Raw genomic sequence first — 26,976 nt, forward strand, 5'->3', positions numbered from 1 at the left:
AACATTGGCTTCTAAAGTTTGCAGGATAGGTCCGTTTTGAACAAAATTCCTCAAATCATGAACGCAGTGTGCGATTTCCGTGAAATTTTGCACACGCATTCCCACTAGGCCGAGGAAGAAATGCCACCCTTTTCACATTGGCCTGTTATAGTGCCACCAGCTGGTCTAATTTAGCAAACGACATTTTTGGACGAAATGCCTCAAATCATAAATGCAGCGTCTGATTGCCGTAAAAGGCCTAAGAAGAAATGGCACCCTTTTCACATTGGCCTATTATAGCGCCACCAGGAGGCCACAATAACCTACCTGACCTGGCGGAGAGTTGTGCTCCGAGGAGCACTTTTTCTAGTTTCTTCATTTTTTCCCCAAAATATTTTGAAAGTATAAAATGAGGCTTGAGTGATTAAAACCAGAAAAAGACAACACTTCCCAGACTCTAGTCTAGTCTCATAAATTACTGATATATTGCCACGCCCTAAGTGTACTGTTATGGAGAGCAGGCATTTCTGAGATTCCATCCTCAGGCATACATAAAGGTGACCCAGAGTTGTGCACAGTTGAGTAACATTGCTGCGTTTCAGGCCAACATTTGTTTTGGCATTTTTAGTAACCTCTGGTGATCACATTTGCAGACAAGAGTGAAAACATACAGTACATACGCACAGACAGAATAGTTTGACTTCAAGCTTAGAGCACCTCAAATAAGTAGGTTGATAGATGAAAGTGGGCATATTCCATGCATCTGTATATACAGTAATATGTGAAGCGTGGCAAGTGGCAAATATACTAGATTTGACCAGGGGAAAGAAAACATATCTTCCATAAAATGTATGCTTATTCATCTAACACGGGTTGCATTTAACATCTAGAGGTGATGGACCTGTATGTATGCCTTGGGCTTCATGCAGTTTATGAGATATGCTTTTATCACCAGGAAACATCGGTTAGATCTGTCAGAAATCACCAGGGGACAAAGTGTAGTCTTGGGTTGACACTTACTGGCTTGCCAGGGGGCCCGGGAAGTCCTGCAGCTCCAGGTGATCCCATATCACCCTGGAAGAAGCAGGGAAAAAACATGGAAAAGAGGATGGTAAGTCATGATGAGGAAACAAAATCAAAGAGTTTGGACATGTTTCCAATGAAATTATGATACATTATGAAATGATTAAATACTACTGTCAGTGCAGACGATTTAAACAATATATTTATAGTACCTTGAGTCCTGTTGCTCCAATCTCACCAGGTAGACCGATCGGACCAGGAGCACCCTAAAAAGACAGACAGAGAGACAGAGACAGAGAGAGAGAGAGAAAGAGAGAGAGAGATGAACATATTCCATGATTCATACAGTAGCTTATGTTCCCCTAGGCATTTTCATACAGCATACTTAATCCCTGCCCGCCCATTATTCCACCAAGCTATTCGAATATCTCCAAGGAAAGTCATCAAATGATAAAGGAATTATACCATACAAACCACTTACAGCCAGTCCAGGAAGACCAGGTCCCTGTGTAAAGAGCAGAAGGTCAGAGGGGTTACATTGCTTTATTCATCATATATTGAAATGTATTCCTCTCTTCGTCAAATGCTGCCCGTACCCTCATCTCTGTAGAAAACAGAAATAAAATATGCCAGTGGTTCTCTATGATCACAGGAATCATAGTCGCAAGGGATCATGATATTCCTTTGGACCGTGCATTTCTTATTACTGTTTGCAAATTGAAGCGTGTTGTGCTTTGGTTGCATTTCTATTGCGAGTCTCTCTGGATAAGCGTGTCAGATACGGACCTAAACTGTAACTGAAACCAGTCTAATGAATTATCAATTGTAATTTTTGTAAACACAATACTAACCAGATTCAGGTTCAGTATAATGGCTTATGGCCAGACAGCAACAGCTGGTTGCATTTTCCTTCTTTTGGTACATTGTGACTTTCAGCTCAGGACCAATACAATCACACAGCGCACGCACACAGTAAAATATGTAAAATGTGAATAGGCTATAACACACATTATGCTTAAAACCAATGCTAATAAGGATTTTTTTTTAAATCCCAGATTGGGCTGCCTTACATATATGAGACATGAGTAGCACAGAGGAACACAGTAATATGTGTGCACTGTGTCAGCACCCAAGACAAACATGTCTATGCAAGTCAAACAGAGACACAGAACAAAGTCATCATTTGGTGTTTGCCGAGTCCTCTGCTTTGAATTTATATTCCACAAAGTCATTAAGTCAGTAAGCCTTCTCGGAAGTCACCGTAGCACGATACAAGACAAGAGCCCCTCTCCTGTTTCTGTGCTGTGAGGCAGCTTGATGAATAAGTACACCCAACAGACAGACCGCCTGTTAAAAGGCTTTAACTAATAGTGTTTCACTCAACCGTGTCATTGGGTGGCTTCAATCATAATGGCTGAGCGGTTTGGTCGGTGTCCCATAAATGAACACGCAGCACCACCTACTGCTCGAGGTGGTGAACTGCAGTTGACCGGGCGGTGCTGGCAACATTGTTGGCACAAGTGTCATTCTGTCAGCATCATTTTGCACAAATATAACGGTCCCATCTGAAGCTATGACATTATAGCAAACTAAAGCTATATTTCAAAGAAGCAGATGACAACTGCTATTGTTCTTGCTTTTAGGGATGAACAGACAATGGCTCATGTTTGTCACTATAAAACGTATGCCAGACTCAATCCAATAGAGGGCACAGCTGGTCATCCATTCAAGCATGGAGAATTGGAACTCAGGGAAGGAGTTTAGTTCAGAGAACAGCTGTCCTTGCAGCATATTTGTTAGGGAACCAGGCTATGCTCATGACAATGAAAGATTAGATTGGCTAAGACTAATTCATCTATTCTGTATTGTACCATTTTCATCTGTTTTGTGCCATATTATTTCATATTCTGTGTTCCAGGTGTTGGCAAGGCTCAACACTAATCGGGACAACAAAATGGACTGGACTGAATTCATTTCTCCAGAATCCTATATGATAGAGAATGGAGGCTGGGTCTGTTGAACGGGTCTTCCCTTTCAACAGAAATAGCCTATATGGTTCATATGTTTCCAAATGTTCAAATAATGGCCAGGTAATATTTTGGGTATTCAAAATACATTTTGAATGTCTAAAACACCTCTGATAAATCTTGCATGTAGTGCAGTTGCTCTTCAGGTCAGGTTTGTAGTCAATACTATAACATTTAAACAATATCATGTTAGGTCTCATAATGGCTAAAACATCATGGTGCCTGGCTAGGAGTTTGTACAATAATATAAACATAACATGTTACAAATTAAATCATGCTTGATGTACTCACAGGAGCCCCAGGCTCTCCAGTTGGTCCAGGCCCACCCTGTAAATGGAAACAGACAGCTCTAAATATGGTACTGTAGCTAGGGAGAATATCATTCAAGGACGCTGACACAAACTGATATAAGTGCCAGCCAGTGTGGTGACGGAACTGCTCATGACAAATAGCAGCCTTGCTTATTTTGTGCGATTATGAGTTTAACCACTTAAACCCTATATACTTTGTTGCACGTCAAACAGCCAAAATAGCATATCTACAAGCTTGTAGATCTGCTATTTTGTTCACCTATTTTCACCGAATGTTTGCCTATTTTTGTCAAATGTTTGCCTATCATGACATGCCCAGAATCGGGACACTATAGGGTTCATGTGATTAACAGGCCTGAGGCAAAGGTAAGAATTAAATTCCAATTGACCAAATAAACAATGTCGACACTCGACAGACAGACAGACCGACAGACAGACATACACCCCACATTAGATCAGTGGTTCTAAAAGTAGGGTCCAGGGACCCACAGGGTTCCTTGAAGGGGTCCCAAATGGACCCCCACAGGTCTATAGCTCCGAAAGTGTACAAATGACCCAAATGGACCCTTACGGGTCCATTTGATTCAATTTATATACTCTCAGAGTAATGGGGTTCCTTGAAATGAAAATGTTGAGAACCACTGCATTAGATGAACCAGGGTTTGGATCACACAGACACTTGCCTTAGGCCCAGGGCTCCCGACAGCACCGCGATCACCCTTTGCTCCAATTAAACCCTGAAGATAGAGACACACAGATGGATGTGGATAGACAGAGACAGAGGGAAACGGGCAAAGAACAGCGTTAGATAAGGTAAAAAAAGATGTCACAGAAAACAAAACAAGATATCAGCTGAAGCTACAGTACTTGAGCTCTGTATGACCTGAATTCAGAGTACAATATGGCTAATAAGCCCTTAATTGAAGCTGACACATTTCTTGCAAGTAATTAGGAGGGGAAAATAGAGAAATTCCAGGACGGATTTACACTTTAAATCCCTCAAGAATGTCTGTGCGTGCGTGTGTGCGTGCGTGTGTGTGGGCATGTGATCATGACACTTTGAGACTTGAACCCATTATGGTTAGCGCTGAAGCAAGTTACAATAGCATTTCTGCTGTATTAAAGTTGTAGAGGATCAAGTACTGTGTTGGGTATCATGAACTAACTGGGTATCATTTATGCTGCATGCACACACACACACACACACACACACACACACACACACACACACACACACACACACACACACACACACACACACACACACACACACGCGCACACACACACACGCGCACGCAAACACAGTCTCTATAACCTTTCCTTGTTTATCCTACCAGCCTCTTGTCTATGTGTCACAATTTCCTCTTTTCCTCTTGTAAATAATTTCTCTCTTGCCTCTCTGAAATCTCCCCAGCAACATACAGTAGGTTTGTCTCTGGCCAGGCTGGGTAAAAGGAGGCTCTTGAAGGGGTACATTTCAGATGTTCTGATATGTGCTACGTGTTGCTGGAAGACCCAACGAAATAGCAGAGATGCTGACATGGTGAACATCCCAGCTGTCACGTCTACTGTACACCTAAGTCTATCTACAGTACCTTCCACAACTCTGCAAATTGGCATCACACACACACACACACACACACACCTGTCAGTTCCACACATCTACTGTGTGAAACCTTCCACAACACACACACACACACACACACACACACAGTCGAAGGACATACATCAATGCCGTTCTCTCCTGGACCTCCGTCAGGCCCTGCTTCACCAGCATCTCCTTTCGCTCCCTGTAGTCAAACGTATATGCTGTGGTCATATATACAGGTATAGGAAATGTGAGTTCTTATATAGTATCTTAACAATACTTCATACTCCAGTCCACACATATAGTTCAGAAGGGACTTACGGGGGGACCATTTGATCCGGTAGGTCCTTTCTCTCCCTGAGGAGACACAGGGACAGATGTTAGGTTGAGGCAGTTGATAGTGAACTCAAATGGCTTACTAAACGTTCATTCACCCAATCGACGTCTTCTTTATAACGTTTGCATGTAGTATACCCAAATATAAATAAAGTTTGTTCTGGTTTCAACCCTTGAGTCTTACTTATTTTATACTGGTGTAGCGCGGAGAATAAATACATTGCTGAAAATAAATAAACAGAATAAGTGGAATGGCGTGGCTCCAATGTGGGTTGTGGCTCCAATGTGGATCTCGGACTTCATGTGACCAGCCTGTGAGGACAGTCATCTATGATGTCAGTCATCTATGACATTATCTATACTAGAACCAGGAGACCTGGTACTGCCAGACCCCTAGGGGTTGAAATCTGAATGGCCGGGATTCGCATGACGTGTGTGACGTGTGTCCCTTCTATGTCCCTTCTATGACGAAAGGGGGACAGACTTTTTTTGGCTGGGGCCGGGGGACAAAGTGACATACCATGTATGGACAAAACAGATACAAAGCCTCATGTAAGCCTGACCCCTTGGGTCTGGCAACAAATATATGATTGTTATTTTAGCTCGATCAGAGCCCCACTGACTTCCATTATAAAATGTTATACGTTTTCAAAAAGTCTAAAGCATACATGAAAAAGCATACTTCTGTGGCCTACTGGCAGTGTGCACAAGAAATATGGCACTGATGAGTCCAGCGATTCGCGAGATTAGCTACAGAAACACAGACAGACAGACAGACGATCTTCTAGACTCTGAGGAGCCACACCATAAAATACATTGACAACTTTTGCCTATAATTACAAAATATGGGATGCCAGGTTGAAAGTGGTTAATATAAAATCCATGAAGTTGAGGTGTGCTTGGGTGGCCCTATACTGAATCTAGCGGTTCAAATCCGCTGCGGTGCATCCGGTATAGGAACACAATTGATTGTGTTCAGGGGAGGTATGCCGGGCAGGGAGGTAGATTTTTGCCTGTCAATGGGGGGTGTAGGATGGGAGTAGGATAGAGGCGCTGGGAGGATGTCCTCCCAGTGGGGGCTCCTCACTGGCAGGTGAGTCAGTAGGGTACAACACAAGTATGTGGTTAGGAATTAATTGGCATAATGAATAAATTGGGGGTAAAATAATTGGCTAAACTAAATATAGAAAGAAAAAACATCAATGAAGTTATGTTTTCACCACAACTTTGCAGAGCTGTAACCATTAAATGGGCTGGCTCCCCCATTCCTTGCCGAATTTCTACACAAACCTCACCCCATCAGCTCAGGCTCTGGAAAAGAGACCATATCAGAGCTGCCCAGTCCATCTTTATTAAATATCTATTTTGCTTCCCTGGCCTTTGATTACAGTTAAGCCTGGCTCTCTATGCTCTTGCCCTATTGCAATGTAATGTTTTGCACACATTTTATTCTGTTGTGTGTTTTATAATGTTGCCTTGTTCTGTTCTGTTCTGTATAGCACTTTGGTTGACCTCGGACATTTTAAATGTGCTCTATAAATAAATTATACACTGTTCAAGGTCTTCATGAGCTTCCATAGCCCCATCACTATTTCTCACATTCCAAAGATCACTGGACGAGTGGATTGAGACATTCAGAGATCAACTCTCTGAATGCAAACTATCAGAATCTGTATTATTTTTTAGTTGGCAAGGTTGGTGCATTCCTAACTAAATATAAGACATACCCCCCTTTCCCTCAAGGCCTATGCATCATTGTTTAAAGGGGGTACAGTATAAGTGATATTTCCCTTGTTAAAATAGCTCTTATATTCCCATAGTAATCATTGCTATAGAGTTGTTGGTCACTAGCACGGGGTCTCCCTGTATCTCCAGCTCTTAAGTAAACAGCAAATGCATTTTCAGATCGGGATACCAATTTCATCCAATCAGGAGGGAAAACTTATACATGATAAACTAGTGAAATTGGAAGCGATGAGACAAAAACAAAAAGGTGAGCAGATAAAATGACAATTGGAACACTACACAATTTAAGCTGATAAATGGTTCTCTCTCCTCATTAGATGAAATTGATGACCCACCTGAAAATGTATTGTCTGTGTATTAAAGAGCCGGATAAGAGAGGAAACCCTTGTTACTGAACAAACACTCTATAGCAATGATTACCATCTCAGAATATATAGCTTTAATCTTTTTTTTTTACAAAAAGAGTTTGGTTTTAACAAAAGGATATCGCTTTAAAGATACAATCAGTAAATATGGTGGTGACACCAGGCGGTAGGTGGATTTTGGACATTTCATTGGCTGGATTCCATTTCATGATTCCATAGTAAACATTAAATAAAATCCTGCAACAAAAAAAAAAACGGATTCCTAGCACCATACAAAAGATGCAGTGTGTTATTCAGCCTAAAAACATGATTCCATTTGAAGTCAACAACCCCCAAACCACCACCATCCCTGCCCCACCCATCTGTAAAGGCGAGAATGAGCAAAGCATCATGGGTAGACTTTAGAAAGCATGCTATGCTATGCTTACCAGGTGGGTAAAGGAGGAATGAAGAATATCTGAGTGGAGTGGGTCAGCAACTCAGCATACAATGTAACGTAATATATACTGACCCACTCCAGCCTCCGCTTCAGTCTCTTGTGCAAGTGTTGGAATATATTCACTCACAGATATATATTCAGTCATATACACAAAGTGACAGTGCCAGTGAGATGGCAAAGGAGTGTATATACATTTATACAGTCATTTATCATCATGTAATCACATACTGTATGTGTCTGCAGTATCATTTTTGCTATTTGGTGGTTGGTTGGTTGGTTGATTGATTGCAAATGAGTAGATCTTTGAGTGAAGTTCTCAGCCTAAGGTAGAACTCCATGCCATGTTTGAAGTCACCAAAGTGTCGTTGAGATGATCAAAGTAACAGGCCAACTGTTCCTAAAATCGACATGAGTCTAAAAGGAAAATCTATTTTTATGTGTGTTCTAGAGTCACACTGCAAAATCTAAAGTGTTAATTTAACTCAGACATTGACCCGATGAGGGTAAAGTTTACACTGCTCAGAGTTAAGTTAAAGCTGCATATTTTGCTATGCAGTTTGTTTCCTACACTGGCCCAGCGCAGCAGACTCCATTCCCAGTATGTTTATAAAACCTGCCTCTGGTTAACCTAAGAATATCTTAAATGTATCACATTACTGCGACATTAGCCCCAGCCCCTCTCAGGAAGGAGCAGAAGCCCCTTTCCTCAAAGCCCCCTCTCTCTTGGCTGTGAACAGTGCTCTTTTGTGCCGGCATGTTTTCATGCACGTTGCCCTCTGGAGGCAAGACTGCGGTACTGCAGAGCACCGCTGCTTTGCTATTTCTGTTGTACAATGATGGTCTTTGTGACAACCTGTTGGAGTCTGGTGGAGCGTGTGTGTGTGTGCGTGTACTCACATCAATGCCGTCGGACCCGGGGGTACCTGAAGGGCCTGCTGGACCGGGCTGGCCCTGTGGTCCAGGTGGACCTCTCTGAAAGAAAGAAAGAATATTAATGTAAAGGATGAATGGATTGCTGTCGGGCAGAAACCTCTTATCTCCATATTCTTCCTTTGTGTTTTTTTTCGTAAATTAACACCCTACTTGATCATACGGCAGCGTCACACAAAAGCATCAAAAGTAGCAGATCTGCAAGCTCGAAATGCGTCGCTTCAGCTTGTAGATCTGCTACTTTTGATGCTTTTGAACGTGAATCCTGAAAAGTAACAGTTTTGGACATTTGAGGTTTCCACCCGACAGAGACTAAATAATAATCTTGGCTTCTGAATAGGCTGAATATCGATTTATTTTTATGACAGTGGGAAATAAATGGTACTAAGAACATATACAGTAACATATTATTCCCACATAAACATGAGGGGTATATCTGGATATCAATAGACATAGAAAGCCATAATGGTAGTTAATCATATGATAAAAAAGCTAGTATTTATTTTATTGATTAAATAGTATCCACATCAAAGGAATGCAGCAGGGTTTGAATCCATGATTTGACTGTGTAAGAGTTCAGGGTTTTGTCACAAAACATCATTGAAGGTCCATGAACTGAAAATGGAACTGAAGTTTAACGTATCAGAACAGAACATGTAAACCGAGGACTTCAATAAATAATCCAACTAAGAAAGCAGCTTTTGGAGGAGTGAAGGCAGAGGACTGTGGACGGATGGGGGTGGGGTGTCATGGGACTGACAGTGTTTACCCACCCTGCCCCACTTCATCCATGGGCCTTTCAACCCACATCAACCCTCTAGGGAAATATGACCCGTATCAGTGGATCAGTCAGTCCGTCCGGCCTAAATAAAGAATCCTCAATCTGCTCTTCAATTAGGCCAAAAAAAAAAGTAATCCTTGATAGGGCAGAAACTGGTGGATTCCACTGGGTAGCAGTTAGGTGTGATGCTTGACTCTCTCCAGGGTAGACATTCTTTGTGTGCTTCTCTTTGAATAAGGCCTTTCACAGTCAGGAGAAAAGTTTGTTTATGTGTGTGTGTGTGTGTGTGTGTGTGTGTGTGTGTGTGTGTGTGTGTGTGTGTGTGTGTGTGTGTGTGTGTGTGTGTGCGCGCGCACGAACGTGCCACACGCACATGCATGCGCTTACACGTGCACGCGTGTTGGCTGGCTCATATCCAACTCTGTCATGGCCGATGTCTTGATTAAATCCGAGAAAAAAAGGAGAAAAATCCTTAACTTTAATTCAGTCTTCAAGGCACAAAGTAATCCAGGAAAGAACAGGAGATCCTCAGTCAAAACTTCACAAGATATCGATCAAGATACTCCTCACACGGTGCAGGTTTGTCCTCCAGCAAGACAGTTTAGTTGCATTTTCAATCCATAATAACAACATAAATCATCATTTCTCTAGACATGCACACAATCAAGCCACCTCTCGTAGATCTGTAATGCTAATTCAGCCTGCAGCATTCAACACTTCATCAAACAGTAGGATAGCACTCTCTCACTAGAAAACTCACTAATACAACTTATACAACATCCAGTATCTGCCCATCCAGTATGACCCATTCCAGGGGCCTCGCCACACCACAGAACCCCAGAAAACAGCAGCTAAGCCCGAATAGACCTCTCCCCAACCTCGCCTCATCTCCACTCACCACTTGGGCCAGGGCCAGGCAGAGGGTCTGCAGAATCACCCAACTCTTCAACAAGGCAGAGAGCGCAGCCATGGTCCCTCGATCTCCTCTACCTCTCTCCTCGGTGCACAAAAATCCTCTCTTCTCTCTTCACCTCCTTCTGCCCGTTCCTCTGCTCCTCTCCCGGCCGGTGTGTAGCGGGACTGTGGGGTGAAGCCGTCCCGAATGGAGAGTGGGGGGGGAGGAAGGGTGGATGGAAGGATGGATGGGGGGGCTCTGTGCACTGACCAAGATGAATCCACTCAGGGGGAGAGAGCTGTGTGTGGAGAGGGGAGGATGGAGGGAGGGGTGGAGGGGAGGGCAGTGAAACGAGAGAGAGAGAGAGAGAGAGGGGGAGAGGTGTAACCCCGTGCTACGGACGGCCCATGAGAACACAGGAGCTCCTGAGGAGCGGCCCCACATGCGGGCATGCATGCGCACATACACAAGCACGTGCACATATACACTTATAGCCTCTTACACACACACACACACACACACACACACACACTATTTTGTTTTACTATACTTGTGAAGACATCACAATTTTAGGACAGCATCAAAATTAGCCAATAATATCTCCAAGTTTTTAGATCGGCTATACACCGGCAACCAAGTATACCTAGGGCACAACTCTAACCCCAGCCCCCAAACCTAACCTCGAAGTGCTTAATCCTAACATGAATCGTTTTCTAACTCTACACCTATTTTTCTTTTACCATAAAACAACTATCTTTCTTGTATACTACTACTATACTTGTGGGGACATTTGGCCTTCACAAAATGTAGTGACACACTAACACACACACACACACACACACACACACACACACACACACACACACACACACACACACACACACACACACACACACACACACACACACACACACACACACACACACACACACACACGCCAGACGGATACCTCTGCATAGAAAGGGGCATGGATCATAGCCTTCCATGCATGCAAGACGCAGGATCTTACAATTTGATTGGATGCACATAACTACTGCCTTATGAATAATCCAATTTAATACAGATTTCCATGACTCAGCCGCTAACTCCTCCTACTGCAAACAGAGTGAATGAAACATGAGTGGAAAGCTTAAAACTCGGGCCTAAATGCACCCCCCCCCTTTCTCTCTCTTCACATGTGTGTTCTGTTTACTATCACCCTGAGGTTGACAATAGCATGCCAGTGCAAATGAAATGTACCTCTGCAATATTTCTACAACAACGTTGACAGGAACTAAGGAATGAGACGGCTTCTCCTGGAAGGATACATAAACAGAGGTTCATTCAATGGGGGAAAGAAGGTGGATAGTATCCATTTTGGAAAGAAAAACATGTGGATGTATTGCATCACTGTTGTTAACTGTCATTATTATTTTTTTGCTGCTCGAAAGCCTCTAGCAAATACAACAACCGCAACAATGGGATAACAATATACTTAGATACCAATTTGAACTGTGACACTGCATTTTACTATGTACACGGGCAACTACTGACATCTGGTGGTCGTGTTGGTAACGGCAGTTTAGTTCCCACAGTAATAGAAAGAGACCTTTCAAGGATGAATAAACAAAGCTTGTGGAAGAGTGAAAAATGACCCTATAGTGACCCCTATAGCACAGAACATATATTTAATCCAAAGGAGCATTGATTCTGCTGCCCACTAGATGGCAGCAAATGCACATTGGCTAAAAGTGTGCTGAGATTAGCCACTTAACTGCTGCAGGAGTGTTCACTGTGCAACAAAATTCCACATTTGTCCTCCTCAGGGAACATTACTGACCAGTCTGTGAGGGGAAAACATTTACTCGAATGATGATTTATTGCATGCAACACAGCTTCTCATTGCACGGGGGATTAAAAGGCATCTCAAGAAAAAGTTAAAGCGCTATTGCTTTCAGTCCAAAAGCATTCAATGCATTATAGTCTCATGAACTGTCAAATGTTTACCTTCGAGACAGCTACTTATTTTAATCCTTTATTAGAAAAAATATATCAAAGAGATAGTTGCATTAAGACCTTGAACAATGTGCAGTCTAGAGTTTGTCTGTGTGTCCGCGGGTAATCTCGCAAGCCACTGGACTGATCAGTGCCAGATTTCTTGTGCATACTGCCAGTAGGCCAAGGAAGTCATTCCTTGAATATTTTTCACATATTGGGAATATTTTTGTTTGTATTTTTGCTGCTCGAAATTTTCATTATATTTGGACAAGACTGACGTCATGTTGATAATGTAGTTTTCGCAGAGCCAGAGATCCAAAGGAAAGCCATGCCGTTATTAAACCCTTGTATAGTCTTGTTTTTTCATTTGTTTTATCTCTTCCGTGTAATGCTGTTGTAAAGCACTCAAAAAGCACTACTCATTATTATTTTCATTATTATTAGTAGTAGTATTTCACTCATCAGTGTGGCCTGAATTACATGATTTTCCCAATCAAAGTCAGCCTTGCTGTCCACTGGGCCGCACACATTGGCTGCCAGAATAACTCATGCAGTAGCCTACATACACAAAATGTACCAACCTACATTTAGTTGCGCCCTGATGTTGCACATCGACAATTGCCGATCTACAAGGTCACAGCGTGTTGCGATGCAATGCGTTGTGAGCTTGGAGATCTGCAATTTTCAGCGCACAACAACAAATCAGGCATAAACTGTCAGTGAGCCACCTGCTGCACATGAGACGACTTTCCTCGGCAGTTCTGCTTTTGGATGTGCTGCAATCAACCACACACTGCACTCTTTTCACTTGATTGCTCGGGTCTAAACATCAAAATCACTGATGCAAAGCTTGACAAATCATTGCATGAGGAAAAAGGGAGAGATACAGTATACATAGGAAATGTCTAAACCAAACATTCGTGCCGAGTGGATCCCCAGTGGTGAAGAGAGAAAAGAACATCACTTGCTCGGCGGTGTTTCTCGTTACATACTGTTCCCCCGCTAACTATAACGTAGATAACAGACATGGAAAACTGCAGGCGCTCCAAACACGAGTGCCGAAAATAGAGCTGTGTTCCGTCAGCAGAAATAACGGAGCAGAAATAAGACTTCCGGTTGACGATCTCTTCAGAATAAGAGTACCCTCTAGAGTAAAAAGAAACCATTGAAAACCATTGAAAAACGGTTCATTTGCACATTAAAACTATAAATTAAGCATTTAAACGAAGCTAGAAAACACATATTATGTATATTTGTAATAAAAAAAGTGTTTAACTGTTTTAATAACATAAAAAATGTATCTAAATGGATAAATGCTGTTCACTGGAGTGCATAGACTTCACAAATTGGGCGCTGGACACGAGGGTTAGGGTTTTCAATACAGGTGTATTTTTCCAAATACACCTGTCTGGCTTAGCGGAGAGTGTGGCGTTGTAGAGGGGGTCTCCCTGAACGCGTGCGTATGTCACAAGTGCCGCCACAAATTCCTGTCTCGTGTCCAGCGCCCAATTTGTGAAGTCTATGCACTAAAAATGGCTGTTTTCTGACCCCTGACCTCACTGGACGGCCCGCCACTTTTCCAAATACACCTGTCTGGCTTAGCGGAGAGTGTGGCGTTGTAGAGGGGGTCTCCCTGAACGCGTGCGTATGTCACAAGTGCCGCCACAAATAGCTGTCTCGTGTCCAGCGCCCAATTTGTGAAGTCTATGCACTAAAAATGGCTGTTTTCTGCCCCCTGACCTCACTGGACGGCCCGCCACTTTTCCAAATACACCTGTCTGGCTTAGCGGAGAGTGTGGCGTTGTAGAGGGGGTCTCCCTGAACGCGTGCGTATGTCACAAGTGCTGCCACAAATAGCTGTCTCGTGTCCAGCGCCCAATTTGTGAAGTCTATGCACTAAAAATGGCTGTTTTCTGACCCCTGACCTCACTGGACGGCCCGCCATTTTTCCAAATACACCTGTCTGGCTTAGCGGAGAGTGTGGCGTTGTAGAGGGGGTCTCCCTGAACGTGTGCGTATGTCAAAAGTGCTGGCGCCAACAGCCGTCTCCTGTCCAGTGTCCAGTATTGTCTGAAATTGGCACTTTTCTTACGTCAGGCCGCACTGGGCCTGCCACTTTCTTTTTTTTTACAAATTATCTCTCAAATGTTCACCAATATTCTCTACTGGTCTGTATCCATTTTCTATCAAGTTTAGGGGCGCTCAGTTATGGAGAAGTACACACACACACACACACACACACACACACACACACACACACACACACACACACACACACACACACACACACTAAAAATGTACTAATATTTCTCTATCTTTTTTTATGCTGTGTTTCCATGTTGTATATATGTTGTTAAATAATATAAATTTGTAATATTTTTTTTCTGATTACTTTTGTATTTGTATTGTATTTTAGTTTTTAAATACGTGAGATCAACTTTATAAACCCCAAATTCTTCTCCTTTTTTTTTATCTCGCTTGCACTATCTACTATTATTATTTGTAGCATATTTTGTGGTCTCTTTTATCATTGTTTATGTGCTTCTGCAATAAACAATATTATATCATCATCATTTTCCAAGAGTGACCTGGCCTAGAGTCATCATTATTACAACAATGGACAAACAATACAAAAACAATATATATATGTAACACACACAAATCAATATCCAGTTAAAGTGCAAAACAGTGCTAAGTGCACATTTAATGGGGGTCAATAGCCAATTTCAAACTGGAACAACCTGGCACTTAGAAGTGATCTAGTATAAGCCATTTAAAAAGACATAATGTACATCATAAATGTATTTTTTAAATACAATTGTGTCTTTCTTTTTTAAACTTGCCACTTAGAAGTGTTTTAGTATGAGCCATTTAAAAGGCATACATCATAAATGTATTTTTAAATTAGATTTGTGTCTTTTAAAAAACATAAAAAATTAACGCTCTTATTTTGAAGGCAACCGGAACCCTTATTTCTGCTAGCTCGAAAACCGGAAGTCCAATTTCTGCTGACGGAACGGAGCTCGAAAATAGCCAATCTACAAGCTCACTATGCGGGAGCGCATATTTTCAGCCTGACACTGTCATACGACAAAGCATAAATCTCTCTCTCTCTTTCTCTTTCGTCAGCCTCTTCCTATCTCTTCTCTTTCTGTCATCTCGTTCTTTTTCTCTCTCGATATGTCTTACTTTGTTTCCCCTCGGTTTAGGTTCACAACACTGCGGGGAATAATGACCTAATCCTTTTTATTTATTTATTAATTCCTTTATTTTTTAAAGTGCGAGTGTGACATCATATTCTGGTCCATGGGTGGATACATAGCACAGTTTCTGATATGTACTGTCTACTGGGGAGCTGCATGAATAAACATGGCCATGTGCTCACACAGTCCCTCATAAAGCAGCCAGCACGCTCACATGCCCTCCTTCTAAACAAGCACCCAGTTCTTTGCATAAGCTATGTACAGTATGTACCGACGCACAGACGCACAGGCACACGCAGTCATGCATGCACATTGCACAAACTCACACCACACACACAAATTCACACACGCATGTGCGCACGCACGCACACACACACACACACACACACACACACACACACACACACACACACACACACACACACACACACAGGAAAAGGCATCACATTGGGGCTTAATTGAAATCTTATGAGTGACCAGGGAGACTTTTGGTTGTGCGCTGCACTGGTATCCTGCTCTCCAGTCCCCCCTTTTCCTGAGAAAGATCTGTTTCACACAGACAGGCTGTGTCCATTCCCTCCCTACTCCCTAATAACACGCCAGAGAGAACGAGAGAATGGAAGCAATCACAGAAATCTGACGGAGAGACAGAAACACACACACACACACACGCCTGCCACACAGCACAGCACACACACACACACACACACACACACACACACACAGCTTGATCCTGACGGACAGGGTAAATATTATTGCTGTGTGCAGGTGTACAGAGTGTAACACCGAGTTGATAAGAGAGCAGGTCATTAACAACCCAGCAGGGGGTTTTAATCCTCCTCCGGCTGGCCCACCACCCTCCATCCAACCCGTCCACCAGGCTGGAGTGCAGCACTAGGGGAGTGGAGGCACTCCCTGACAGGCTGATGATCTACAGGCTGTGGATATTGGTCTGCAGAGCATGATATATGGTCATTAGGGCATTTCACAAGGCTAATTTCTCAGCGAGAAAATCACCATGGGCAGCCGCGAGGTTACGGAGCTTCAGATGTTTGAAATTGCGGAGGGGGAATTCGGGGCCGATGAAGACATCTTGCGGTCAGATTTGGCTGTCTATCCGGGGAGCTAATGATTTGGCGGGGATGCTTTGGGGTAGGCTACGGTATATGTGTTTGCCGCGTGTGTGTGTGAATGAGCGTGTGTGCGTGCACGGCAGTCACGTCTGATTTTAGACCTTAACGAACGCCTCATTATTCTGTGGATTGACATCCTGGAGGACTGGAGGTTCACATCCTCCTGAGAGTCAACAATAATATTCACACCGTGGAGCAACAAGTGACAGGAGGTGGGATCGGCCGCCTGGGGATAGGAAGGTTCCTGGTTCGATCCCCGCGGCCCCTCCCATGCAGCTTCACGTCAAAGTGTCCTTGAGCAAGATACTGAACCCCTAACTGCGTATATGGCATACAGTGTATGCTTTGAGCGGTCGGAAGACAATCCATTTATATTAATAACTTAATTAATTTACATTTTTGGAAATCACAAAGTGCTACTGGGTTTAAATCAAAAGGCACACAAATCACAAAATCAGGGCAAAAACAACAAGAAGCCCCTTTCTTGGTGGAAAAAGTCGATTAAAAACTGTAAAGCTGTGTTAAAAAGGTATGTTTTGAGTCAACTTTTAAAAGCATCGGTAGATTGGAGTGCCAGTGGAGTGAAAGGAGGGTGGTTGTGATGTGGTCAAATGTACGCACTCTCATCAGGATCCTAGCAGCAGCTGTTTTGGATGTATTGAAGCCGCTGCAGGCTCTTGCTAGGGATCGCGATTTACCTTGCACCCTTCGATTAAAAATGCATTTACCTTGACAAAGTGCCAACCTTAAGTACAGTTACTAAGTACACACTACTACACCGAAGGCCAGATCAGCCTTTCAACAACTCTCTAAGTAGTATAAGTACCTGCAGAGAGCCCAGGTGGATGGTGAACGGTGACTCATTCAGTGACAGTGAAGGCTGCTATAGAAAGACAAGAACACATTAGCAGCCAGTGATGCTTTTATACCTTATTCGGGCCACTACGCGGCTAGGATGGGATGAGGTGCTGTTAAAGTCATATAAGCCACAAAGAGCGACCAGACATTCCACACAAAGCTAAGGACAAAACACACCTCCTCAGCCAAACAACAGACAATCCTTGCTAATGCTGTTTGCATTGGCTGCGAATCCCATAAAAGTATTTTATCTTTTGACATTATTATGGTAGCCAGATATCATGTAAGCATCCTCTGTGCTAAAAAGACAGTTCTCCCAGCCTCCTCCTCCGTTTGACTCACTAAGGTCTCAGGGTGATGAAGTGCTGTTTTCACTGATCATAATTGGAGAGATGTATTCGCTATCGGAGGTGGTCTGGCAAGGGGAAAGGGTTGATCTTTAAATCCTCCATGAGCCCTTAGCGAGAGATTTCCACTCTTCCAAATGTCATAAAACAAGCAACAGTAAATCCATTCAATCTCCATTATTGTATTACGGATATAAATTGAGACCAGGCTGAGTGAAGATATCACACGTTTTGTTATTGTCCTGACACATGTGGTCCATTTGAACCCTTGTTTGTGTTCCAAGCCGAAAGCTTTGTAATAAGAGTAATCTTTGGCTTTGTATTCATTCAAACTTGTGAGACAAATTATATTGCTATGGCTCTGTCATTTGGTAAAAAGCTTGCACTCTTTTTACAAGACAGATTAACCATTAAAACACATCCCCATGCATCTGTGCAACATCTACAACTGTCGCCAAGACTATTCCCACGAGACACAAGAACCAGAATGGTGGTTGTGAAATACAGTAACTGGACACTTTTTGGAAGATGCTCATAGTTCTTGTTATGAATCATCTGTTTATGTGTGGGTCTGTCAGTCTGTTTGTGTCTTACACATGCATATTCTTAGTTTGCTTTTGCAGGAGCCAGGCATAGTAACAGCAAGCCAAACGTGGCTCATTTCTGTTGTCTAGATTAGCACAGTGCTATTGTAACACCCTGCTGCGTGATGTCTTTGTCGTTTTCCAAAAGGCAAGGCCGGCCACAAGCCAGAGAATGGTTAGTTGACAGGGATCTCTTGGTCTAAACCCCCGCAAATGTGAAAAATATGGTGTTAGTTTGACAACAATATGCAGTGCAGAAAAGCACAGTGCTCTAATGTAAGTCAAATATAAATCATGCAGGACATACAAGCAGAGGCTGGCCAAAACGGTCTCAAGGTCTTGATGACTGCATCCAAAAACGAGCCAGGAGAGAGGCATGGTCCAGCAATCCTGCAGTAGTCTAACACATCAAGATTTAACTTGAAAAGTTAAAAAGTTAAATGAACACTCAGGAATTTGCATCCTCTGCATTATCTCAAATGCGACTCCTAGGGATACAGCAAAATGCATTTGCTTAACCTTCTCTGTCTCTTTGTTGAGAAAATACTCATGGACATATCCCAATATACAATATGAAAGCATATCATTCCATTTGAAAGCACATTACAGGCCATAAGAGGGTGTGGGAAACCTAAAAAGGGATGACAAATGAAATGCATTGTAATGTCGAACTGAATATTTTATTTAATATTACTTTATTTTAGGACTTTATCTTACATTTATATTATCCCATGTTCCACTGGATAAAAGGCATTAAATGTAAACATAAAGTCTACCTGCGAAACAAAGCAACAGAGAGCTTCCATTCCACAATAGCAAACACTTGCTCCATAATTCAACAGTCCTTCAGGGCTGAAGGACATGTACTGTAGCGAGAAACTTTCAGAAGTCACACCATAATCTTTACACAGGCAACACATTCTCACACATAGCCGTCAGTTATTGCCGCTCTGTCATTTTCACTCCCTAATGCGGCACTATAGACTACACAAACTAAAACGTATTGGAGCTTCAAATATTACTCAAATTGTGGTGTTTGGCCAGTTAAGTTAAGGCTTAACTGCTCCCAACATATGTATGTTTGTTTGCCTCCACCATCGGTGTGTGAATGGGTTAATGTAATGCACATTGTAAAGTGCTTTGCATAAAAGTGCTTTATATAAATGCACCGTTTACAATTCATTTTCATAAAAAGGGTTTGGCTGGAATTCACAATTTGCCATCCTTTCATCTGTAACTAGCTTTTGCAATTCGCATTCTACATGTGTCAACTCCTACACACATTTTCTCTTACCTATGACATATGGACAGTGCAGGGTTTTGGCTCCACCAGTCCATGGGCTTAATGCTGTGGTTTTCAAACATATTCATGTTAAGGATGTGTGTTGCTGCAGACCTCCATCTGAAAAAGGGAAGATTTGTGTTAAAGAATTTCAAAACGATTCAACATTTTCAACATTTTGTTAAAATAACAGATCCATCACAAATTCACAGCGTGTTGTCAGATCATTGAGGAGGCCCCTCAAGGACCCCTTGGGGCCCCCGGACCCCACTTAAAGAACCACTGGTTTAATGCTACTTCTCTACTAACTGCCTCAGGCTAGGCGATGTGGCTGATGTACTGTAGGGTTGGGTGCAGAGCCGCATTAACCGCGGAACTTAGTGGAACTGGCGTTCCACGGCCCACAGCCTGCAGGGCCCTGTGAGAATTGTGTATTTAATTTGTGTGTATTTAAAGAAAAAATGTTGATTTATATTGGTTAAATAGAACCAAATTAGACCGAATTAGACCGAATTAGACCCGAAAAAAATCGCGCGCTTCGCGCACGCGCGCAGGTTGTGCGCATGCACGCGCGTGCATGTGCGTGACATTACGCGACTGGGGGGGGCTTTGATTTTGTGGTGTTCCACGGCCCTGAGGGGTCTTAACGCGGCCCTGGTTGGGTGATATGGCCAAAAATCTAATATTACATCATGTTTTACCAAATATATTGAGGTTGATATTCTGATGATAATACAATATTGTTTTAATTCTTCAACAAAAAATAAATAGCGATAGTAGCCGACCTACATGCTCACAACATGTCAAGAATTAACAGCCATTTCTGACAATTTAAACCTTTTTTTTAAAGGAAAACCAGCTAAATACAACACTTTTGCCATATCGCAGTATTACAATATACGTAAATTCCCATACGATATCTAGTGTCTTCACTGTATTGATATAATATTGATATATTGCCCAGCCCTAGCTCCAGGTGCAAACTGGCAAACACCACTACTGATACATTCAAGGGACACCTTTAGACCAGCTGGGATTATAATAAAGACAGGATTATAATAAAGAGGTTCTCAAACTATGGGTCGGGACCCAAAGTGGGGTCACAATACAGTAATGGTTATAGATTTGGTGTTGAAAAGCATAGCCTGTGGATGCATTTTCTTGCAGACTAGACTATATACTTATGCTTCCACTTACAAATATTTACAGAAATGCCTTTCTGTAGCTTCTTAACTACGTTGAGAAGACACACATCAAAAGGAATCACAGCCTAAGTAAATGTACTTTCTTATAAATAGTATTGTTCAAGGCTACTGTCACAGGGCAGCCCGTGCCCTATACACAGACACGCTAAGAGGGAAGGGACAGTTTGTAGCATCATGTGATTTTTACCTGTATTCATTCAAATGTAGAAATAACACAGACTTCAGGGGTTCAAACTTTATGTTTATTTAAACACTGTTTATTAGAACTGATTTGCAATGTTTGTTTGTCACCTGGTCTTTCCTCTCCAGTACTGGCACCCTCTGAATCTGACATGTAACTGCCGAAACAGAGCAGGGCCAGTCCATTTGGTTTAAGAAGGGGTGGAATGTGCCAAGTACTGTAGAGGAGGAGGGGTGTTAATGTTATTTAGCATTTTGCTTGTATGTGTTTGGTGCCTGAAATATGTATTGAAGGGTATTCATGGACAATATGTTTAAGAAGCATTTATGTAATTGTAGATTAACTCATGGGCCTTGGTTTGCCTGGTTTGAGATAATGGATAGAAATTACTTTCATGGTGCTTGGTTTATCCCACCTTGCTAAAAAGCAGGCATGCTACAGGTATGGGGAGTTCAGTTAGACTTGGAGCAACAAGCTGTAAGCTACCAGGGCCCATGTTTAAGGGTGTCGCCTGTTTAAGTTTCTTAAGTTCCTAGATTGTTTTCTTTAGTTTGCTGTCAAGTATGATCATTTTCTATATTTTTTTGCTTACGATTTGCTTGGGTACAAAAAAAAAAAAAAAAACTTGCATCTCTGGATCTCTTGGCCAATTGGTCACTTTTACAGCTACCAACGTATGCAATTTGGAATGCTTTATTTCAACTTTGAAATTGCACTATTTAATTTATATCACATTATATTTATATTAAGGGGCGGCCATAGCTGAGTGGTTAGTGAGCCCGCCTAGGGAGCCAGAGGCAGCGGTGGCCTAGTGGTTAGAGGGGCGGCCTTGATACCGGAAGGTCCCTGGTTCGATTCCCCAATTCATCACATCAATCATGAATCACCGCTGAATAGCCCTTGAGCAAGGCTTCCATGCAGGGTCTGGCTGTAAATAAGTTCCGCACTTAGTCCAACACCCTGGGTAAACAACAAACTTTGCTTTGCTTTGCTTTGCTTTGCTTTGCTTTGCTTTGCTTTGCTTTGCCCCAGGTTCGATTCCAGGCCAGGCCAGCATATGTGTCGATGAAATGAAATTTGTCCCTGAGCAAGACTCTTAACCCCTAATTGCTCACAGGTTCTCATTGGAAACAAGACCGCAAGGACTTTCATGAACGACCTGTTAAAAGGAATTATCGTTATCCTTACTATAAATCAAGTGTGGGGTCCCAAAATAGACCCCCTGGTATTAAAAAAGTATTAGAACCCCTGTAATAATGGTTGTTACCTGGATGACTCAGCCAGGGCCATATGAGGCTACTGAGGTTCAATCATCCAACCTGTATTTATTTTCTCGGAAATACATTGAGGGCAGAGCCCTCATTTTCAATGATGCCGAGATTACAGAAGGCATAATACAACAGTGTAATAATATTGAAATAAGAGCAGCAGGATAAAACAAGTTATGTATTGTGAAAACAAGCAAAGAACAGAGTATGAAAACAATAATAACGACCATTTTTAATTAAAACAATGACATTTTAAAACTACAATTAGCGAGCAAGTTTCTAAATGGCCCCATTGAGATCATGGAGTCCATTTTTCAAGTGCAAGTAATTCATGCCAGCTAAGGGAGTGCTAGAACCGAAGGCTGTTTGACCTCGCTAAAGTAAGTAAAAAATAAAATAAAAATGTGAGTAGCCTACTTCTTTCCACCACTGCTGTGAAGATGAGTCCAGGCGTGACACCGCAGATGGTTCTCATCCCTGGATATGAAAGGCAGAGGAAACACAAAACACCTCCAACCTGACCTTGTCTGGCTGGAACTGCAGAGGAAAGAGTGAGGAAGAGGGGCATGGCGAGGAAGAGGGACATGAGAAACTTTGTTTAGCATAACGTTATGTCGGGCAGAAACCCTGTATGTCCATATTTCCTCTTTTTATGAGGAAGTATAACACAACAGGGCATAAATGCCCTGTTGTGCAAAAGTAGCGGCATACGGATGCCAGGTTGAAACAGGGTTAAGTCTGTCTGTGGGCATTTATAAATATTTAACCAACAAGAGATTGTGACTAAGTAATGACTACATTGAGAACCTCCCAGAGAGAGAGCTATTTAATGTTATTACGTAGTAAAGAGAAATAGAAACAAAAAAAAACCCTGATAAGGGATTAATACATCAAAATAAATAATGCCATTATAAAAATGGGCAATATGTTATTTGTTGTGAATTGACAAGCACCACAAAACACTGTAAATATTATTAAACTGGAGTGAAATACAAGGCCTTAAAAATGGCATCACTTGCAGAGTTCTCTTGATCATTGTCCAGAAGCAGCGATAACAACCATTCCGGGAAAATGAATCATAACCGTGTCTGTGGGAGCCCATATAAATGCAGTGTGATATTTCTTTATCTCGACTTGATGAACGATGAATGAAGGAATAAACTTTATTTCCCTTCAGGGAGCAGGTAAGGTTGTGTTCTTATCTTCATGCACCTTTATTGCTGTAGTTCCAAGCAGGACAATGTTTCAGAATTATTTGGTTTAACCATTATATAAACCCTATACACTTCCTTGAGTGGAGTCAAGGAACCCCTGGTTCTATCCTTGGTCCAGTGCTTTTCCTCCTCTTTCCTCTCTTCCACAACATAGCCAATAGATAAACTAACGCGTTGAGTAGATCTACAATTTCTCCCAAATGTTTGCCTATGACATGCCCACAATAGGTACGCTAGGGTTCATGCAAAACACATCAATCGCAAATAATGTACCCTTATTGAAAATATGAACCTTTGGTCTACTTCCCACCTAGCTTACATACAGTATAAGTAGTTTGGAGTCACAACCATTTGGATGGTAATTAAATGCTGCTGAGCAGAAATGGTGGCATGACATTACTGGAGGCAGGCCAATTTCACGCAGGTATGTTGCAATCATGCTCACTTCCTGCATTTAGACTTTGAGGAGGTCCTCCACACACGTGCACACACACACACACACACACACACACACACACACACACACACACACACACACACACACACACACACACACACACACACACACACACACACACACACACACACACACACACACACACACACACACACACACACACACACACACACACCATCATAGGAATAGGAAAGCCTCCATCTGTGATCTGTGTGGTTTGATGATCCATGCAGTGGTCCTCTCATTGCAAAACCTACAGACATATCTAATCGATGAAATCAGAGAGCGAGCGACAGACAGACAGACAGTGGAGCGAACAAGAGTACGAGAGCGTGAACAGTGAGGGAGAATCGAGAGACAGGTATAAAGAATGAGAGAGGGAGAGGAATAGAGAGAAAGGGAAAGAGAGACAGACACAGAGAGAGAGAGAGAGAGAGAGGGGGAGAGGGATCCGACTCAAACTACTGTCAGAGTGCCTTATGAGATGTCCTGTAAAGTAGCACCATATGTTTCCTTACAGATGTCTAGAGGCCACCGTAGGGGTCACATATGGTTTGCTGTGAGTACACAGTATCTGTGTACTCAAGGAAAATGTCCTTGTTCTAATGCAGTGCACTTCACAGGGCAGAACCAGAGCAAAGCAAATATGTGTGCAATGCGCAAACAAACATGGAATAAATACTTTCACCTAAAACAAAATAAATGTCATGTTCACTGTAGTAAAAACCAAATGTTCCTCCTGACTGTTTACTGTTGGAACATCACAATGATTTATCTAGATTTAAACTCTGCCATCTTATTGTTTTCCAGCCATTTCACATAAATTGTTGAGTCAATGTTATCTCACTGAACAGTTAAGTATATCGTTACAGGATTAGGCCTACATAGGGAATCCAAAACAGAGATTTTAAAACAGGGGTTCCCAAACTTTTCCATGCCAATGATCCCCAAATAGCCATAGCCTTTGGCTGAGGCCCCCTATTGTGAAATAGCTTAAAAAGAAGGGGGAACAAATAAAAAGATAATAACGCTTCAGTGAAAATAATATGCCAGGCTTAAACTGGCACAATAATCTATTATATAAGGGAAATATAATTTCCCTTTTAATGGGGAATTTAAAGATTTCAGGGATATTGGTAGAGCATTCCACTGTGTAAACCAACAGTCCTGATTGAATTTAATTGAATTTAAATTCAGGGCTGTATGGAGCGGGTCATTCTGTGCATGCGTTAATTGCGTAAAACGCGCGCGCACGCACACACACACACACACACACACACACACACACACACACACACACACACACACACACACACACACACACACACACACACACACACACACACACACACACACACACACACACACACACACCTTCCAATTGGCTCCAGTTGCGGCCAAGGCCCTCACATTGAAATCCTGTGTTTTAAAATGTGATATTACTGCATTTGAACGGCACACACAAGAGGAACTACTAACCAGACTCTAATCAAATCCAACGTAGAGGTGATATCTGTGATATATCAAAAGGTACATACCAACATCAGCTCTGCATTTCATCAAGCAAATCACAAAGTGAAGCATGATTCATTTTACAAGCAGCAGGTACCAGGCACAGTATGCTGTTAGATACATTATACTATTCGCCCCTTTCTTTTTATTTTCAGAAAATGAACCTACAATCCCCGCACAATAATGCGGCTGTCACAGCTCAATCTGACATACGTTTATTTAACATGAAAACATAAAAAATACAGACACAAAAGCCATGCCAGGAAAAGGCGCACACGCCTAAGTATGCACAACCCCGATGCAAGCGGAGGTGCATATAACGCACACGGCCACATGAGCACGCAGAATTGCTCCTATGGCCAGAGGCAGACGTTATCATAAACACCAGTGTAATGTGGATCAACCATTTTATTTTCAAAACAACGGCACTATCTAAACGCCTACGAATCTAAATACTGTAGGCAACATGTACTGATACAAATAAATAAGGAGTGCTGGGAGCGGAGGTGGAGTCTGGGGACGAGTTTTCAGAAAGATGGGGAGTCAGTCATTCCACAGCTTGGGAGCCAGCCACACATAGCAAATCACATTTCAATATGTTTGTGTATTTGTTCCCAGACACGACTCCATGGCCTGCCCTAAGTGCTTGTATAAATGAAGAAAAAAATAGGGAACTTGCACTGAGTGCACGGGGTCAAGAATAGCGTTTTTTTAAATTCAATTTAACATCTTAAGTAAAAAAGCAGGTGCTCTTCAAGGATTGCTCAAGGATTGCTCACATGCTTTAATGTGTACTTATGTCTAAATTATCTACTTTGATAGATGTACTGTACAGCAACAACATAGTTGCAATTTGCAAACTAGGCTTACCTTCTACGTTCTTCTTCACAATGTACCTGTTGCTGTTTCCATATGGCAGAAGATCACTACTCCATGACTTGCTGTGGTATTGCACCTTGTGGATACATAACTTTTGTATTAAGCTTTCAGGAGATGTGTGTGCACAAAACAACACATCAAATGAACACAGGGTGTGTACGGCAGCCAGCCTGCAGATGCCTACACCAATGTCATTTTGCCTTTGTATGTAATTGTGCTGAACGTATAAATGGGGCTTTAGAATAAAAATAAATAAATGGGGCTTTAGAATAAAAAACAATGACTGTCCACCATTATTTATAATGGAAGACCTTGGTATTTGGATGGCAGCCAGAAAAGCATCCTGTTATTTGTACTCTGATCATTAGATGTTAAAACCATGTTATTAAATTGTGGATGCATTTTCAGCCTTTCATCAGGGTCTAAAATGCAGTGGAGTTCAGATGTTGTTCAATA

General features: G+C 42.2%; 1 protein-coding gene across 1 annotated transcript in view; it reads right to left on the minus strand.

Annotated features, from left to right (window-relative positions):
- col9a2 (procollagen, type IX, alpha 2) overlaps nucleotides 1-10,707 on the minus strand; it is a 31,094-nt gene extending 20,387 nt beyond the window's left edge. The window contains exons 1-9 of the mRNA XM_084080193.1: nucleotides 10,424-10,707; nucleotides 8,712-8,786; nucleotides 5,250-5,285; nucleotides 5,068-5,130; nucleotides 4,024-4,077; nucleotides 3,321-3,356; nucleotides 1,484-1,507; nucleotides 1,215-1,268; nucleotides 1,000-1,053 (exon numbers count right to left, since the gene is read on the minus strand). Of these exons, the coding sequence (XP_083936319.1) occupies nucleotides 1,000-1,053; nucleotides 1,215-1,268; nucleotides 1,484-1,507; nucleotides 3,321-3,356; nucleotides 4,024-4,077; nucleotides 5,068-5,130; nucleotides 5,250-5,285; nucleotides 8,712-8,786; nucleotides 10,424-10,495 (468 nt within the window). The 5' untranslated portion in view covers nucleotides 10,496-10,707. The remainder of the gene's footprint in view (nucleotides 1-999; nucleotides 1,054-1,214; nucleotides 1,269-1,483; nucleotides 1,508-3,320; nucleotides 3,357-4,023; nucleotides 4,078-5,067; nucleotides 5,131-5,249; nucleotides 5,286-8,711; nucleotides 8,787-10,423) is intronic.
- Between the last annotated feature and the right edge of the window lie 16,269 nt (nucleotides 10,708-26,976).

The sequence above is a fragment of the Gymnoscopelus microlampas genome, assembly GCF_963454915.1.
Source record: "Gymnoscopelus microlampas genome assembly, chromosome: 15".
Taxonomy (NCBI): domain Eukaryota; kingdom Metazoa; phylum Chordata; class Actinopteri; order Myctophiformes; family Myctophidae; genus Gymnoscopelus; species Gymnoscopelus microlampas.